Source organism: Salvelinus alpinus, chromosome 14 (assembly GCF_045679555.1).
Source record: "Salvelinus alpinus chromosome 14, SLU_Salpinus.1, whole genome shotgun sequence".
NCBI lineage: Eukaryota > Metazoa > Chordata > Actinopteri > Salmoniformes > Salmonidae > Salvelinus > Salvelinus alpinus.
In genome coordinates, this window is record NC_092099.1 from 51,313,094 (window position 1) to 51,331,772 (window position 18,679).

The 18,679-nt window shown below is 47.4% G+C and overlaps 1 protein-coding gene across 2 annotated transcripts in view; it reads left to right on the forward strand.

Annotated features, from left to right (window-relative positions):
- LOC139539038 (band 4.1-like protein 5) overlaps nucleotides 1-18,679 on the forward strand; it is a 45,502-nt gene that overhangs the window by 5,608 nt on the left and 21,215 nt on the right. For both annotated transcript variants that reach the window (XM_071341725.1, XM_071341727.1), the window contains exons 3-11: nucleotides 8,357-8,461; nucleotides 8,920-8,962; nucleotides 9,214-9,292; nucleotides 9,415-9,459; nucleotides 10,018-10,070; nucleotides 12,505-12,625; nucleotides 13,720-13,807; nucleotides 14,086-14,174; nucleotides 14,342-14,432. In XM_071341725.1, coding sequence (XP_071197826.1) covers nucleotides 8,357-8,461; nucleotides 8,920-8,962; nucleotides 9,214-9,292; nucleotides 9,415-9,459; nucleotides 10,018-10,070; nucleotides 12,505-12,625; nucleotides 13,720-13,807; nucleotides 14,086-14,174; nucleotides 14,342-14,432 — 714 coding nt within the window. The remainder of the gene's footprint in view (nucleotides 1-8,356; nucleotides 8,462-8,919; nucleotides 8,963-9,213; nucleotides 9,293-9,414; nucleotides 9,460-10,017; nucleotides 10,071-12,504; nucleotides 12,626-13,719; nucleotides 13,808-14,085; nucleotides 14,175-14,341; nucleotides 14,433-18,679) is intronic.

The window sequence follows — 18,679 nt, forward strand, 5'->3', positions numbered from 1 at the left end:
GTGTATTCGACAGGCCAAGAGTTGAAAAACTACAAACCTCAGATTTCCCACTTCCTGGTTGGATTTTTTCTCAGGTTGGATTTTTTCTCAGGTTCTTGCCTGCCATATGAGTTCTGTTATACTCACAGACATCATTCAAACAGTTTTAGAAACTTCAGAGTGTTTTCTATCCAAATCTACTAATAATATGCATATTCTAGCTTTTATGGCTGAGTAGCAGGCAGTTTAATTTTGGCACGCTTTCATCCAAAATTCCCAATGCTGCCTTCATGTTTTAAAGTAATGATGGACCGTCGTTTCTCTTTGCTTATTTGAGCTGTTCTTGCCATAATATGGACTTGGTCTTACCAAATAGGGCTCTCTTCTGTGTACCACCCTTACCTTGTCACAACACAACTGATTGGCTCAAACCTATTAAGAAGGAAAACATTCCACAAATTAACTTTTAACAAGGGACACCTGTTAATTGAAATGCATTCTAGGTTACTACATCATGAAGCTGGTTGAGAGAATGCCAAGAGTGTGCAAAGCTGTCATCAAAGGGTGGCTACTTAGAAGAATCTAAAATCTAAAATATATTTTGATTTAAAACTTTCTTTGGTTACTACATGATTCCATATGTGTTATTTCATAGTTTTGATGTCTTCACTATTATTCTACAATGTAGAAAATAATAAAAATAAAGAAAAACCCTGGAATGAGTAGTTGTGCAAATGTTTGACTGGTACGTGTGTGAGAAAAAACTGGGTGGTTCGAGCCCTGAATGCTGATTGGCTGACAGCCGTGGTATACCACAAACATTTTATTTGTTCTGCTCTAATTACATTGGTAACCAGTTTTTAATAGAAATAAGGCACCTCGGGGGTTTGTGGTATATGGCCAATATACCACGGATAATTGCTGTATCTAGGCACACAGCTCTGCGTCTATCTCATGAATGGAAGTTGGAAAAAAATGTATTTACATTTTTAAGCCATATTGCCCAACCCTATGACCTACCCACACCCAGGAGCCAAGTGAATGGAGTAGAGGTCGACCGATTAATCGGAATGGCTGATTTCAAGTTTTCATAACAATCGGTAATCGGCATTTTTGGACACCGATTATGGCCGATTACATTGCACTCCACGAGGAGACTGCGTGGCAGGCTGACTACCTGTTATCCGAGTGCAGCAAGGAGCCAAGGTAAGATGATAGCTAGCATTAAACGTATCTTATAAAAAAACAATCAATCTTAACATAATCACTAGTTAACTACACATGGTTGATGATATTACTAGTTTATCTAGCTTGTCCTGCGTTGCATATAATCGATGCGGTGCCTGTTAATTTATCATTGAATCACAGCCTACTTCGCCAAACGGGTGATTTAACAAGCGCATTCGCGGAAAAAGCACTGTCGTTGCACAAATGTGTACCTAACCATAAACATCAACGCCTTTCTTAAAATCAATACATAAGTATATATTTTTAAACCTGCATATTTAGTTAATATTGCCTGCTAACATGAATTTCTTCTAACTAGGGAAATTGTGTCACTTCTCTTGCATTCTGTGCAACAGAGTCAGGGTAAATGCAGCAGTTTGGGCCTCCTGGCTCGTTGCGAACTGTGAAGACTATTTCTTCCTAACAAAGACAGCCAACTTCGCCAAACGGGGGATGATTTAACAAAAGCGCATTTGCGACAAAAGCATAATCGTTGCACGACTGTACCTAACCATAAACATCAATGCCTTTCTTAAAATCAGTACATAAGTATATATTTTTGAACCTGCATATTTAGTTAAAAGAAATTCATGTTAGCAGGCAATATTAAACTAGGGAAATTGTGTCACTTCTCTTGCGTTCATTGCACGCAGAGTCAGGGTATATGCAACAGTTTGGGCTGCCTGGCTCGTTGCGAACTAATTTGCCAGAATTTTACGTAATTATGACATAACATTGAAGGTTGTGCAATGTAACAGGAATATTTAGACTTATGGATGCCACCTGTTAGATGGCATCCATAAGAATAAACGTTTTATTTTCGAAATGATAGTTTCCGGATTTGACCATATTAATGACCTACGGCTTGTATTTCTGTGTGTTATTATGTTATAATTAAGTCTATTATTTGATAGAGCAGTCTGACTGAGCGGTGGTAGGCAGCAGCAGGCTCGTAAGCATTCATTCAACAGCACTTTTGTGCGTTTGCTAGCAGCTCTTCGCAATGCTTCAGGCATTGCGCTGTTTATGACTTAACTGGCAATACTGAAGTGCCTATAAGAACATCCAATAGTCAAAGGTATATGAAATACAAATGGTCTGGAGAGAAATAGTCCTATAATAACTACAACCTAAAACTTCTTAACTGGGAATATTGAAGACTCATGTTAAAAGGAACCACCAGCTTTCATATGTTCTGAGCAAGGAACTTAAAAGTTAGCTTTTTTACATGGCACATATTGCACTTTTACTTTCTTCTCCAACACTTTGTTTTTGCATTATTTAAACCAAATTGAACATGTTTCATTTTATTTGAGGCTAAATTGATTTGATTGATGTATTTATTATATTAAGTTAAAATAAAAGTGTTTTCACTATTGTTGTCATTATTATAATTAAAGAAATGGCCGATTTTAATCGGTATCGGCTTTTTTTGGTCCTCGGTATCGGCGTTGAAAAATCATAATCGTTCGACCTCTAGAACGGAGATACTCTTCTCCAGTGGGAAGACTTGCTCTTGTCCCTCAATGTACTCTTTTATTTTATGGGTTACAATTTCTAAGGCATTCCAGCTATCAAACCAGTTGAATACCTGATCTTTTGATTCCACTCTGGTATTCCACTGTAATGCTATAGGTCTATTTATAAACCTGGTGGTTCGAGCCCTGAATGCTGATTGGCTGACAGATGTGGTATATTTAAGCAATAAGGCACAAGGGGGTGTGGTATATGGCCAATATACCACGGCTAAGGGCTGTTATTATGCACCACGCACCACGCCGTGGTATAGTGTATTGGCCATGTACCACAAACACCCAAGGTACCTTATTGCTATTATACACTGGTTACCGATGTAATTAGAACAGCATTCGAATCACCCAGTTTATAACAGACCTTATACCACAGTTATGACCAGATTTTTGTTTTTGTTTTACTGTTCTAATTATGTTTATAATAGCATTAAGACACCTCAGGGGTTTGTGGTATATGGGCAATATACCACGGCTAACGACTATATCCAGGCACTCCGCAATGTGTCCAGCTAAGAACAGTCCTTAGCCATGGTACATTGGACATGTATACCACACCCCCTCTCGTGCCTTATTGCTTAATTATACAGTGCTTCTCCATTTGTTAATTCTGTTTTGCAATGCCTCTGATTGCATTGCTGGTGGAGACTTATTACAACATGGAATAGTGCACTGTTTGTCTGAAGAGTTTTTGGAGTTCAGGGGTGTATTCATTACGCCGATTAAGTTTACTACAAACGGAAAAGGTTTTGAAATGAAAACAAGAGTTTCTATTGGACAAATTCGGGTAGGTCCTTCTCCATTTCATTCCGTCTGCTCTGTTTGGTTCTTAAACGGTTTTCGTTGCGAGACATAATGAATACACCCCTGGTTTCTCAACTTGGATGGAAACATCTTTGTTCAGTCACATCAGTACTGTCTGTCATGCTGCTGTGCAGGACAGAATGAGTCTTTAATTACAGACATGAGAAAGGGTGGGTAGTTTTCTAATAGCCTCTTCATTTTCATGGGAAGGTATCATTTAGAAACATTGAGAAGTGTGGCTGTGTATCTCTACCGTTACCGTTAAGAGTCCTGATGACGTCCGTCTGTGATATTCAACAACAAATAAGTTACTGTACACAACGGAACACTGTTTTTCCCTTCCGACATCATTGCACGCACAATATAAGAGCACAATGTGTACTGGTATTTCTTAACCGTGCTGCTCGACGTCAGCTCGGCAACAACAACAACAATGGTGGTGTGGCCGTGGCGCTGTTTCCACCTACTGCAAATTCCATCTTTAAGTGTTACACAGCAACGCAGAACTGCTGTTTTTTTTTAGTTGTGTGTTCTTCTTCGCTTTGGTTAGTGTAATGTTCTGTTTAGGCTGTCGATGGGCTCCCCAGGCAATAACTGAATGATTCTAATCATCAAGGCCTGATGTTAGGGTTCTGAGACAGCTTTGGGTCTAATGGGCTGTCCCTTTGTTTACATATTCTGTGTGATGTCTGACTAGCATGCTGCTACAGCAGCCACACTTGGGACTAGCTGGAATAGTGGGATTAAACAGAGTGAATAAACATGTTGACCAATAGGGCTGGTAACTAAATGATGGGTTGGTATTTGTAAAACATGAATGATTCGACTTATTTTAGAAAAACCTTTGCATATTCACTGTCCAGTCCTTTTCACTGTAAGGATACCATGGGGGACTTGAGCTCACTTGGTCAGTAGAAACTGAAGTTGTAAACCTAATTAGGCCTAATGCGTTCTGATTTAACAATGAGTTAGGTTTTAGTGCTAGTCAGTCAATAGTCCAGAATAACTCTTAAAGAAACTGTGTGGCGTAGCATATTTATTTCCTTTACCAAGATGGTTGAAGGCTTGGGTATGCCCACCCAAAGGCTTTCCTAGAGTTACACGTCTGTAATTGCAGACATCCCTCTTGAGGCAGGCAGCACAGTGGAGAACCTGATGATTCACCTCTCCTCGGACACCTACAGCTACTGGACTCCAGTCTGAAGGAGGGAGCTTTAAGACTATGTTTGGAGGAAGGCTGACATATTTCTTGTCCCCTCCCTCAGTCCTGCCCCAGTGGCTCTCTGATGTGCATGCAGCGAGCAGCCTTATAAATGTAACTGTGTCTCCAGGCAGATAGTTGGCCGGGCAGGCTGGAAACCTCTGGTGAACAGTGTGGCAGCGAGGCCCGGGGTTCACTGGAGCGTACAATGGCTCCTTTGTGCCCGTTGTCCCTGGCTGCGGGGCTCCTTTGTGCCCGTTGTCCCTGGCCGCGGGGCTCCTTTGTGCCCGTTGTCCCTGGCCGCGGGGCTCCTTTGTGGCCATTGTCCCTGGCCGCGGGGCTCCTTTGTGCCCATTGTCCCTGGCCGCGGGGCTCCTTTGTGCCCATTGTCCCTGGCTGCGGGGCTCCTTTGTGGCCATTGTCCCTGGCCGCGGGGCTCCTTTGTGGCCATTGTCCCTGGCCGCGGGGCTCCTTTGTGGCCATTGTCCCTGGCCGCGGGGCTGCTTTGTGGCCATTGTCCCTGGCCGCGGGGCTGCTTTGTGGCCATTGTCCCTGGCCGCGGGGCTCCTTTGTGGCCATTGTCCCTGGCCGCGGGGCTCCTTTGTGGCCATTGTCCCTGGCCGCGGGGCTGCTTTGTGGCCATTGTCCCTGGCCGCGGGGCTCCTTTGTGGCCATTGTCCCTGGCCGCGGGGCTGCTTTGTGTCCGTTGTCCCTGGCCGCGGGGCTGCTTTGTGCCCGTTGTCCCTGACCGCGGGGCTGCTTTGTGCCCGTTGTCCCTGGCCGCGGGGCTGCTTTGTGCCCGTTGTCCCTGGCCGCGGGGCTCCTTTGTGCCCGTTGTCCCTGGCCGCGGGGCTGCTTTGTGCCCGTTGTCCCTGGCCGCGGGGCTGCTTTGTGCCCGTTGTCCCTGGCCGCGGGGCTCCTTTGTGGCCGTTGTCCCTGGCCGCGGGGCTCCTTTGTGCCCGTTGTCCCTGGCCGCGGGGCTCCTTTGTGCCCGTTGTCCCTGGCCGCGGGGCTGCTTTGTGCCCGTTGTCCCTGGCCGCGGGGCTCCTTTGTGGCCGTTGTCCCTGGCCGCGGGGCTCCTTTGTGCCCGTTGTCCCTGGCCGCGGGGCTGCTTTGTGAGCTATGCCAACTTCATGGGGCCTGCGTGAGCATCCGGCAGGCTGGGGCTAACACTGAGAACTGTGCAATGGCACCATCCACCCCTCTCCTCTCATCATGACCACACCCCCTGTATAGCATGCTGGACTAGAGATGGGCAGGGCAGGCATGTGTCCTCACTGCTAATGTCAATGTTTGTTCCCCTTGCAGGGTGTTGTGTGTGGCTGTGTGCTTTATCCATGTCTACAGCAGTGTCACAACCGGTAATGTGCTTGTTAGGTTTTAGCGATACTGTTGCAGGCTTTGCTGCATGTGGTAACGTTTTATGATTAACCTCTGTCTTTAGTGTGGTGAGTTACCCTTGTTTGAGCACTTGGGAGTGTCTCCTCTGAGTAATAAGTTGCTTGTGTTCACGAAAGAAACCGTCTAAAGGATGACGAACTCTCCCATCCACTGCAAGGGCTGTTTTCTCCCCTTCTATAAGCTTTGTTCATTCAGTCACCTTGAACACAATGAGCTCAAAGCCGCGGCCCTGTGGCGTGACCGACCCAACCCGCGGCCCAGTGGCGTGACCGACCCAACCCGCGGCCCTGTGGCGTGACCGACCCAACCCCAGTGGCGTGACCGACCCAACCCGCGGCCCAGTGGCGTGACCGACCCAACCCGCGGCCCAGTGGCGTGACCGACCCAACCCGCGGCCCAGTGGCGTGACCGACCCAACCCGCGGCCCTGTGGCGTGACCGACCCAACCCCAGTGGCGTGACCGACCCAACCCCAGTGGCGTGACCGACCCAACCCGCGGCCCAGTGGCGTGACCGACCCAACCCGCGGCCCAGTGGCGTGACCGACCCAACCCGCGGCCCAGCGGCGTGACCGACCCAACCCGCGGCCCAGCTGCGTGACCGACCCAACCCGCGGCCCAGTGGCGTGACCGACCCAACCCGCGGCCCAGCTGCGTGACCGACCCAACCCGCGGCCCAGCTGCGTGACCGACCCAACCCGCGGCCCAGCTGCGTGACCGACCCAACCCGCGGCCCAGCTGCGTGACCGACCCAACCCGCGGCCCAGCTGCGTGACCGACCCAACCCGCGGCCCAGCTGCGTGACCGACCCAACCCGCGGCCCAGTGGCGTGACCGACCCAACCCGCGGCCCAGCTGCGTGACCGACCCAACCCGCGGCCCAGCTGCGTGACCGACCCAACCCGCGGCCCAGCTGCGTGACCGACCCAACCCGCGGCCCAGCGGCGTGACCGACCCAACCCCAGTGGCGTGACCGACCCAACCCCAGTGGCGTGACCGACCCAACCCGCGGCCCAGCGGCGTGACCGACCCAACCCGCGGCCCAGCTGCGTGACCGACCCAACCCGCGGCCCAGCTGCGTGACCGACCCAACCCGCGGCCCAGCTGCGTGACCGACCCAACCCGCGGCCCAGCTGCGTGACCGACCCAACCCGCGGCCCAGTGGCGTGACCGACCCAACCCGCGGCCCAGCTGCGTGACCGACCCAACCCGCGGCCCAGCTGCGTGACCGACCCAACCCGCGGCCCAGTGGCGTGACCGACCCAACCCGCGGCCCAGTGGCGTGACCGACCCAACCCGCGGCCCAGCTGCGTGACCGACCCAACCCGCGGGTTTTGTTTTTGCTGTATCTCTCCACTCTGGTCCAGTGAGGCAGGACAGGGGGAGTCAGTGGGAGCGTTTTGTTTTAATAGGCTGACTGTGGATCAGTCATTAGCTGAGAGATGTCTCTCTACAGGACAGAGCTCCAGGCCGGACGCTTTGTAGTCAGGCTGTTGAGTAGAGGCTGACTGTGGATCAGTCATTAGCTGAGAGATGTCTCTCTACAGGACAGAGCTCCAGGCCGGGCGCTTTGTAGTCAGGCTGTTGAGTAGAGGCTGACTGGGATCACATGAGCCAGCCACTCCCTTGCTGTGCAGGTGGCTTCGAACAGGTTTCATGGCAACCCCCGTTTGGTTGTCCTTCCTTCCAGCTGTTTTAAAGTTGGCTCCGCCGTGTAGTGAACTGCCTAGTACCGCAGCAGGCTACAAACAGGAGTAGCACTGGCTAGCTCTCTGTCTGATTCTGAGCATGGCAATGTGCCCGGTTTTTAAAATGGGTGAAGCCAGAAAAATAATGATGTGTTCTACTTAGTGCTTGTCTCTCTTTCTGGTGTTTTTTAGTCAGAGGCAATGAAATCAACACCAGGTCTGGGGAATGGAATATCAGGGAAGAGTACCAAACACCTAAAACAGATCCATGTTTTCTCTTTTCCACCAGTGGTGCCTCAAGTGAAACTTCACTACAATAGCTCATTCCATTTGTATTGTTGACCATAATGAATACCATTTAGCAACAGTTTACAAATAATTGAATTATTAAACAATTATCAAGATACTAAAGAGAACCCAATGAAAGGTCTTGACCTAGTCTGTTGAATGAATGATTGATTAGGTTGATGACATTGCTTCCAGACTAATGACTGTGTGATGTGACCTCTGACCTCTCTCTGTCCTGTCAGAAAAAGGCCAATGGTGAGGAGCTGTTTGACCAGATCATGTACCATCTGGACATCGTAGAGAAGGACTACTTCGGACTACGCTTCATGGACTCTGCACAAGTACCAGTAAGAACAGACAACCAATTACAACCCACCCTTGTTCTGACTAGAAATTTGGAAGGGGTTTGTTTTGGTTAGATTTATCCACTCTCAACTGGAATTGCTCTTCTCTGGAATAGTGATTTGAATAACATCGTTCAGTTTACGTACTTTTGGTTTTCTAATGTAAGGTTTTATGGGAAGTTCAAGTCTCGTTCTTTTCAGAAAGAAAATTATTTTGAAGTGCCTCAGTCAGAGATCCAGCAGCTTGGGCATGCTGATATGGTGTGAAGGGCATGGAAGGAGGGAGAGGAGAGAGAGAGAGGAATGTGAAAGAGGGCTGTGGCAGAGACCTTCGGTTCCCTCATCAGCGCGATGAGGGAACCGCTCTCTCTCTCTCACACACACGCACTCTCTCTCCTAAACCCCAGCCTCTACTTCTTACATTATTCATGCCTCACAGAAGTCTTTTTCATCTTTCGCAGCATTGGCTTGACATTACAAAAAGCATTAAAAAACAAGTCAAAAGTAAGTATCTCTTCTTTACCCAACAGTCACTGGAGATGCACAACCTATATTTTCTTCTACTGTCTCCTTCTGTACCAATGGAGACCTAGAGCTGTAGAGATGTAGAATGAATAAACTGATAACAGATGGATAAACTGGTGCTTTCATGTAACAGCCAGAAATTGATTGATTTCATTACTGGCATTCCAACTTTCACACCTCGAGTTATTTTCCTTTTATCTCTTTCTTCCTTCCCCTATTTCTCTGTGCAGTCGGACCTCCATACTGCCTTCACATGAGGGTAAAGTTCTACTCCTCAGAACCCAACAACCTGCATGAGGAGTTGACCAGGTCAGCTTGTCGTCGTCGTGTTATTAGTATTCAATCAACCAGTTGTTTTTAGAACATTTCTGTTGATGAACATTGGATTGATTGGTCAGTTATCTGGACTTTTGACCTTTTTGTTCCTTCAGATATCTATTTGTATTACAACTAAAGCAAGACCTCCTCAGTGGCAAGTAAGTAACCCTCCACTCAACAGTTGTCCTCTTCCTATAGTAGATTAGATGTACAGTAAATTAGATCAGTGTATAGTTCATGTGGTCATGTGCTTCATTATATTTAACATATTTGATGTCTGTAGGTTAAGTACATCATTTCATTTTGGCTACATCTGTTTTGTTGCATCATGGTACAGATGCTAAGAGGTTTAGCTACAGTAGTGGATTACACACTTGATGTTGGGGAATGGAATTATTTGCATCCATAAGTAGTGTGAATATTAATATCTGTTTTCGATACAGGGGATTAGTGTTCATGTTATGTCTGTGTGGTGATCCTATAACACAGGGTTGTGTGTGTGTGTGTGGTGATCCTATAACACAGGGTTGTGTGTGTGATCTCTGGAGAGAGATACAGGCTGTTAGATCCACTGTATTACCTCTGCAGTTCCCTGGTCTAACAGCTGTGACTGATCTCTTCAGACAGTCTCCTTGCCTAGAGCGTACTGTACCTCCATGTTGAAAGCAACAGCATCCAGATGTAATCTATTGTCCACTCTCCTCCTCGTATCACAGGTTAGAATGCCCTTTGGACACAGCAGTGGAACTGGCAGCCTTCTCGTTACAAGGTAAGAACTAGCTAGGATGGTCTAATGTCTTGCTGTGGTTGTCACTCTTCTTGAATGAGATCCACGGAGTTGCACTTTTCTGAGGGGGTGGAATCTAATCTGTCAGAAGGGAGAGCCCACAGCACCCCAGTAGTATTCAGAGCCTGTTAACATGGTGGAGTATTCAAGGAGAATGGAAGATAGCCCTGTACCCACATTCCAGAACTGTCTTTCCAAAGGGTTGGAGAAATGCTGAGGCTGCAGTCCTTGCTGAGTGTTTCAACTGTAAATGAGCACTCCAGGGTTGTTCTGAAAGGAAGCGAGCGCCCCTCCCTCTCTCTCTCCCTCCCACTCTTCCAGCTCCTCTGTGGGGTAAATGCCAGCTCGTTAGTGCCCAGCTCTCTACAAATGCCTCCTAATCCAGCCCTCTCCCTCGTTCCTTCGATCTCTCTCACTCACACACTCCCTCTGTCTCTCGATCTCGCTCCCTCCCCTTCTCATAGAAATCCTCCACAGCTCCACATAGCCCCTTTTCACATACAGCAAAACCACTATTTTTCTCAATTATTGTTAGCCAGAACTCAGAATGGCCCTTCCTAAACAAAACAGTCACACTCACGGTCATATACACTTTTTTATAGGTAGAATAGATATCAGGGTTTCAGCTCTTATTCTTCAGACTGTATTCTGTTCTGCTAGCCAAATGGCCAGTGAGTCAAACGATGTCTCAGGTTGGAATGTAACAACAACTGAATGTCCAGTCCGTAGCTAGATTCCCCTCTGTTTGGCAGCCAGGCTGGGTGTCTGTCTATAGTCCTGGTGCACATCACTGATAACGGAGTCTCTCCTCACTTCCCCCACCCAGATAACATGGTGACACCCTATTTATCCCCCAGCCTGCAGAGTCACACTGCCGCCCTATTTATCCCCCAGCCTGCAGAGTCACACTGCCGCCCTATTTATCCCCCAGCCTGCAGAGTCACACTGCCGCCCTATTTATCCCCCAGCCTGCAGAGTCACACTGCCGCCCTATTTATCCCCAAGCCTGCAGAGTCACACTGCCGCCCTATTTATCCCCCAACCTGCAGAGTCACACTGCCGCCCTATTTATCCCCCAACCTGCAGAGTCACACTGCCGCCCTATTTATCCCCCAGCCTGCAGAGTCACACTGCCGCCCTATTTATCCCCCAACCTGCAGAGTCACACTGCCGCCCTATTTATCCCCCAGCCTGCAGAGTCACACTGCCGCCCTATTTATCCTCCAGCCTGCAGAGTCACACTGCCGCCCTATTTATCCCCCAGCCTGCAGAGTCACACTGCCGCCCTATTTATCCCCCAGCCTGCAGAGTCAGACGTTATCTGCATGCTGCTATTTAGGGAAGGAGGAGAGTGAGGCGTCATTAGAGGTCTGTTGCTCGGCTTGAATGTGATTTGGATGTATTTGAATGTTAGTGTCCTAGTGGGTTTTAGGAATTTAAGGTGGTAAGGGGGGAGCAACCTTTAAAGGGGTTATTCAAAATGTACAAATTTCATGAATAGCTAGCAGGTAATCTATAGATCCTTAGTCAGGGACCATAATCATGGAGACAGAACAATACATGCCAACAGGTTCTCATTAGCTTCACTTTTATTGCAAAACAAGCCCAGACCCCAGATGGCAAATTGCCTTAACATTGATATATAATGGCGCCGGACGGGATGCCTGCCGATCCTAACCAACTGTGTTAGTTTTTTCGCATTGTTTGTAACCTATTATGTACATAAAGTTGCTGCTACCATCTCTTATGAGTGAAATGAGCTTCTGGACATCAGAACAGCGATTACTCACCTCGAACTGGACAAATATTTTTTTCTTTAATGAGTCTGACGCGAAGGATATACTGCTTTCCGTAGAACGTGTCCAAATCCCTGTCATTCGCATGAAGAAAAAGGCGGAGTTAGCAAGGGAGAAGGTCGGGATGCCTTGTTAGGATTCGTAGGCGAGTAAATCACCATTACCATCGGTTCTATTGGCCAACGTGCAATCACCGGAAAACAAACTGGATGATCTACGGTCGAGACCAACGGGACATTAAAAACTGTAACATCTTATGTTTCACCAAGTCGTGGCTGAACGACGACACGGATAATATAGAGCTGGCTGGTTTTTCTGTGTAAATCGCCAGGACAGAGTAGGGGTGCGTGCTTAGTCCCCTCCTGTACTCCCTGTTCACCCACGACTGCGTGGTCAAGCACGACACCAACACCATCATTAAGATGACAAAACAGTGGTAGGCCTGATCGATGATGATGAGAGCCTATAGGGAAGAGGTCTATTTCTTGAACTGCACTGTTGGTTAAGGGCTTGTAAGTAAGCTTTTCACGGTAAGGTCTATCTATACCTGTTGTATTCGACGCATGTGACAAATAAAATGTGATTTTATTCAAGAACTCATGTCTATGGTTGTGTTCCAGCTGAGCTGGGAGACTGTGATCCTGGGGAGCATGCTCTGGACATGGTGTCTGAGTTCCGCTTCATGCCAGAGCAGACGGAGGCCATGGAGCTGGCCATCTTCAACACCTGGAAGGAGTGCAGGTAAAACAATGATATCACATGTCTGAGTAACACTTTATGGGATCACCATTGATAGATCATTTACAAGGTAACGTTTTAATGAAAGCTAGTGTAAAGTGTTACCAATGCCCAAAGGTTATATTGCCCATCTTATACATCCTTTATGTTACAATGGTTACAGCCAGGCGTTACAGCCAGGCGTTACAGCCAGGCGTTACAGCCAGGCGTTACAGCCAGGCGTTACAGCCAGGCGTTACAGCCAGGCGTTACAGCCAGGCGTTTGGGTGCCAGTAGTTGGTTACTCACCTACCTAGTTAAACCCTCCTTGGGGAGCATACAGCAGGTAATCCATGGGCTATAGGACACCTATATCCTTTGATCACCCTTGATGTACTCAAGCTGGGGGTGTTCCCAGGCCGGGATGTACTCAAGCTGGGGGTGTTCCCAGGCCGGGATGTACTCAAGCTGGGGGTGTTCCCAGGCCGGGATGTACTCAAGCTGGGGGTGTTCCCAGGCCGGGATGTACTCAAGCTGGGGGTGTTCCCAGGCCGGGATGTACTCAAGCTGGGGGTGTTCCCAGGCCGGGTTAAGTACACTTATTTTTAGAACTTGATTTAAAGCATGTGTCGGTGTGGACCGGAGTTGACCAGAGGTTACGTTGACTCATGTACTACAGAGGATCAATATTGTCATTGTCTGTTTTTTTAACCCTGGGCACATGCATGGGCTTCCTGTGTTGTATGGCTTCCTCATGGGTGAGATTTTAATGTCACCTTTAAGATTTAGAATCATCAGTCGGGGTTCATCTCAAGAGTCAGCATTCTTTGTATGTGACCTTGTCTCTCTCTCTCTCTCTCACGCAAAAACACACACACACACACACACACACACACACACACACATAGAGATACACACACACACACACACACACACACACACACACACGCATGCATACATAGAGACACACATCATACACACACACATACACATGCATACATACAGAGACACACACATACACATGCATACATACAGAGACACACACACATCATACATACACACACACCATCTCCTGTTCAACCCAGTATTCTGTATTTTCTCCCTCTGCTCCATCCCAGGGGCCAGATGCCGTCGCAGGCAGAGATTAACTACCTGAACAAGGCCAAGTGGCTGGAGATGTATGGGGTGGACATGCACATGGTCAAGGTGAGGAGAACAGAACGTGCTGTACTGGTCCTGTGTCTGTCACGTGGTAGAGCATGGCACTTTCAACGCCAGGGTTGTGGGTTTGATTCCCACGGGGGACCAGTATGAAAATGTATGTACTCACTACTGTTAGTCGTTCTGGATAAGAGTGTCTGCTAAATGACGTGAATGTAAAATGGTAAAAGGGAAACGCAGAGCGCTAGTGGCGATTTTTAAGAACGATGACAAACATACCCATTCAGCGCAGTGTTCCTGTTTATGTCCTCTTTTCCCTCCAGGCTCGAGATGGTAATGAGTACCAGTTAGGACTGACTCCCACTGGAGTGCTGGTGTTTGAGGGAGAGACCAAGATAGGCCTGTTCTTCTGGTAAGAACACATTTTAGCTCCCAACTCTGCTGCTGCGCTCACTTTCCAATGGACAAAGCCCTGTGTCAATAGATAGTAAGGCACATCCTTGTTTTTAACAGAACAACTGGAAAACACCTTCCACCCGTTGCATCTGAAACACCTGTGTGTGTGTGTGTGTCTCCCAGGCCCAAGATCACCCGTCTAGACTTTAAGAAGAGCAAGCTGACCCTGGTGGTGGTGGAGGAGGATGGAGAAGAGGCTCAGGAGACAGAAGAGGTAATTAACCAACCCTACTCTACACTGGGGAAGCCATGGTCCCTACTATGAGAGAGAGACACACACACACTGGGGAAGCCATGGTCCCTTCTCTGACACACACACACACACACACACACACACTGGGGTAGCCATGGTCCCTACTTGTGAGTGAATGAGCCGAAGACAATCAGAAATCGGCTCAATGTAATTGAAGAATCCATAGAATCTAACCACTTCAGGAAAAATTGGAAAACGCTAAACAAACAACAACACAGTTATCTTTTTTGGCCCTATAACCAAGAACAAACAGTGAAAACATATACATGATCAAATACAAATCTTAAAATCAACTATTAAGGACTATAAGAACCCACTGGATTCACAAATTACATTGAATGAACTACAGGACAAAATACAAACCCTCCAACCCAAAAATGAAATTATGAAATATACAGACAACAAATTCCAATTGGATATACTTACTCTTTAACATCATCCTTAGCTCTGGTATCTTCCCCAATATTTGGAACCAAGGACTGATCACCCAAATCCACAAAAGAGGAGACAAATTTGACCCCAATAACTACCGTGGGATATGCATCAACAGCAACCTTGGGAAAATACTCTGCATTATAATTATTAGCAGACATTGAAAACAATGTACTGAGAAAATGTCAAATTTACTTTTTACCAAATTACCATACATCAGAGCATGTATTCACCCTGCACACCCTAATGGACAAACAAACAAACCAAAGGCGAAGTCTGCTCATGCTTTGTTGATTTAAAAAAAAACTTTGACTCAATTTGGCATGAGGGTCTGCTATACAAATTGATGGAAAGTGGTGTTTGGGGAAAAAACATACAACATGATTAAATCCATGTACACAAACAAGTGTGCGGTTAAAATTGGCATACACACATTTCTTTACACAGGCCGTGGGGTGATGCAGCTTAAGCCCCACCCTCTTCAACAAATTGGCGAGCGAACTAGAAAGGTTTGCAGCACCTGGCCTCACCCTACTAGAATCTGAAGTCAAAAGTCTACTGTTTGCTGATGATCTGGTGCTTCTGTCACCAACCAAGGAGGGCCTACAGCAGCACCTAGATCTTCTGCACAGATTCTGTCAGACCTGGGCCCTGACAGTCAATCTCAGTAAGACAAAAATAATGGTATTCCAAAAAAGGTCCTGTCGCCAGTACCATGAATACAAATTCCATCTAGTCACTGTTGCCCTAGAGCACACAAAAACTGTACGTACCTCGGCCTAAACATCAGCGCCACAGGTAACTTCCACAAAGCTCTGAACGAGCTGAGAGACAAGACAAGAAGGGCATTCTATGCCATCAAAAGGAACATAAAATTCGACATTCCAATTAGGAATCCTGCAAAAAATACGTGAATCAGTTATAGAACCCATTGCCCTTCATGGTTGTGAGGTCTGGGGAAAACACCCAATTGATTGAGACTCTATGCAGAATTCTGCAAAAATATCCCCCGTGTACAACGTAAAACACCAAATAATGCATGCAGAGCAGAATTAGGCCGATAATCATCAAAATCCAGGAAAGACGTTAAATTCTACAACCACCTAAAAGGATATGCACACTGCCCACAAAATTAGGTGGAAACTGAGCTGCACTTCCTAACCTCCTGCCAAATGTATGACCATATTAGAGAGACATATTTCCCTCAGATTGCACAGACCCACAAAGAATTTGAAAACAAACCCAATTTTGATAAAACTCATCTACTGGGTGAAATGCCACACAGCAGCAAGATTTGTGACCTGTTGCCACAAGAAAAGGGCAGGCGGGGAGGAAGGGAGACTGGGCAGGGAGGGAGGGAGGGAGGGAGACTGGGCAGGGAGGGAAGGGAGGGAGGGAGACTGGGCAGGGAGGGAGGGAGACTGGGCAGGGAGGGAGGGAGACTGGGCAGGGAGGGAGGGAGACTGGGCAGGGAGGGAGGGAGACTGGGCAGGGAAGGAGGGAGACTGGGCAGGGAAGGAGGGAGGGAGGGAGACTGGGCAGGGAAGGAGGGAGGGAGACTGGGCAGGGAGGGAGGGAGACTGGGCAGGGAGGGAGGGAGGGAGGGAGGGAGACTGGGCAGGGAGGGAGGGAGGGAGGGAGACTGGGCAGGGAGGGAGGGAGACTGGGCAGGGAGGGAGGGAGACTGGGCAGGGAGGGAGGGAGGGAGGGAGGGAGACTGGGCAGGGAGGGAGGGAGGGAGACTGGGCAGGGAGGGAGGGAGACTGGGCAGGGAGGGAGGGAGGGAGATTGGGCAGGGAGGGAGGGAGGGAGGGAGACTGGGGAGGGGGCGAGGGAGACTGGGCAGGGAGGGAGGGAGGGAGACTGGGCATGTTAAGAATGAGTTTCATTTAGGACGTCTGTTAAGTATTCCCACAAAATAAATCAAATAGACTCTATTGCGTCTCAATGTAATCGAGGTATATAATGATTTCTTTTTCAAATACAATCTCTTTTTGGGCTTAGTTGTGGTCAATTTGCAGTGTACAAATTATTCTCATTTTCCGGCCCCCCACCATTCGCTCGGACTAAAATTGGCCTGCAGCTGAACCTAGTTGCCTAACCCCTGGAGTAGACTAATTAAAGTCATGATTTATGAAGCTACTCTGGACTGTTGCTCAGCCAGTCTGACAGGTGACCACTTGGAATGTGTGGACTATGTTGCACCATCGGAATGTGGCCAGGGTCTTGACTTTGGGACATTTTACTAATCGTGTGTGTGTGTGGGGGTATGTGTGTATATGGGGGGTCTGTGTGTGCACACTCAAAGGTATTCTGGTTGTCCTCTCCTGGTGTCTTTGTTGAAGTCTTAATCCTGCCTAGGGTTGAAATCCCGGTTGGTTGTTCCCGGAATAGGGGAGAATAAGCAGGAAATCTGGAATCCTCAAACCAGCATTTCTGAAAAACCCAGGGAATTTATTGGAAGTTCCCCGAATTCTTCTACCCTAATCCTACATGTGAATGTGTGGTGTTTTCTTTGTTTCTCTGTACTGTGCTCTTGTGTCCGAATTAATTAAGCACTGTTAGCCGAGCACTGGACAGACTGATTGTAGTGTACTGAGCAGGCTGTCTAGCAGCAGAACAGAGCACTGCAGAGAAAGTCGCTACGCTGGCATAACCGAATAGGACACGAGAAGGGATTTAATTTGCCTCATCGAGGTCTGATGGAAAATTGCAATAATGAGCAAGTTAATGAAATGAAGCAGCCAATTCTCGCTTGCGGGCGCTCTCTCTCGCGCGCTCTGTCTGTGCTTGGCTATAATTTGAGCTAGGAAACTGGGGTATAGGATTGTTGTGCACTACCGGTCAAAAGTTTTAGATCTGCTCATTCAAAGGTTTTTCTTTATTTTTACTGTTTTCTACATTGTAGAATAATAGTGAAGACATCAAAACTATGAAATAACACATTTGGAATCATGTTGTAACCAAAAAAGTGTTAAACAAATCAAAATATATTTGAGATTATTAAATAGCCACCCTTTGCCTTGATGACAGCTTTGCACACTCTTGGCATTCTCTCAACCACCTTCACCTGGAATGCTTTTCCAACAGTCTTGAAGGAGTTCCCACATATGCTGAGCACTTGTTGGCTGCTTTTCCTTCACTTTGCGGTCCAACTTATCCCAAACCATCTAGTAAAAAGAAAAACCCTTGAATGAGTAGGTGTTCTAAAACTTTTGACTGGTAGTGTATATTTTCATCTGAATTTTAAGAGAAATATACACTAACCACCTTCCTAATATTGAGTTACACCCTCCCTTTTGCCCTCAGAATAGCCTCAATTTGTTGGGGAATGGACTCTACAAGGTGTCGAAAGCTGACTCCAATGCTTCCCACAGTTGTGTCAAGTTGGCTAGATAGTCCTTTGAGTGGTGGACCATTCTTGAAACATTCGGGGAACTGTTGAGCATGAAAAATCCAGCCTGGCACCCCGTTCAAAAGCACTTAAATCCTTTGTCTTGCCCATTCTCCTTCTGAATGGCACACATACACAATCCATGTCTCAAGGCTTAGAAATCCTTCTTTAATCTGCCTCCTCCCCTTCATCTACACTGACTGGTTGAAGTGGCTTTAACAAGTGACATCAATAAGGGATCATAGCTTTCACCTGGATTCACCTGGTCAGTCTGTGTCATGGGAAAAGCAGGTGTTCCTAATGTTTCGTACACTCAGTATATTACATTGTACTAAGTCTTAACTGGTTTAATTAGCATGTCTCTGGATCCATAATAACCTAT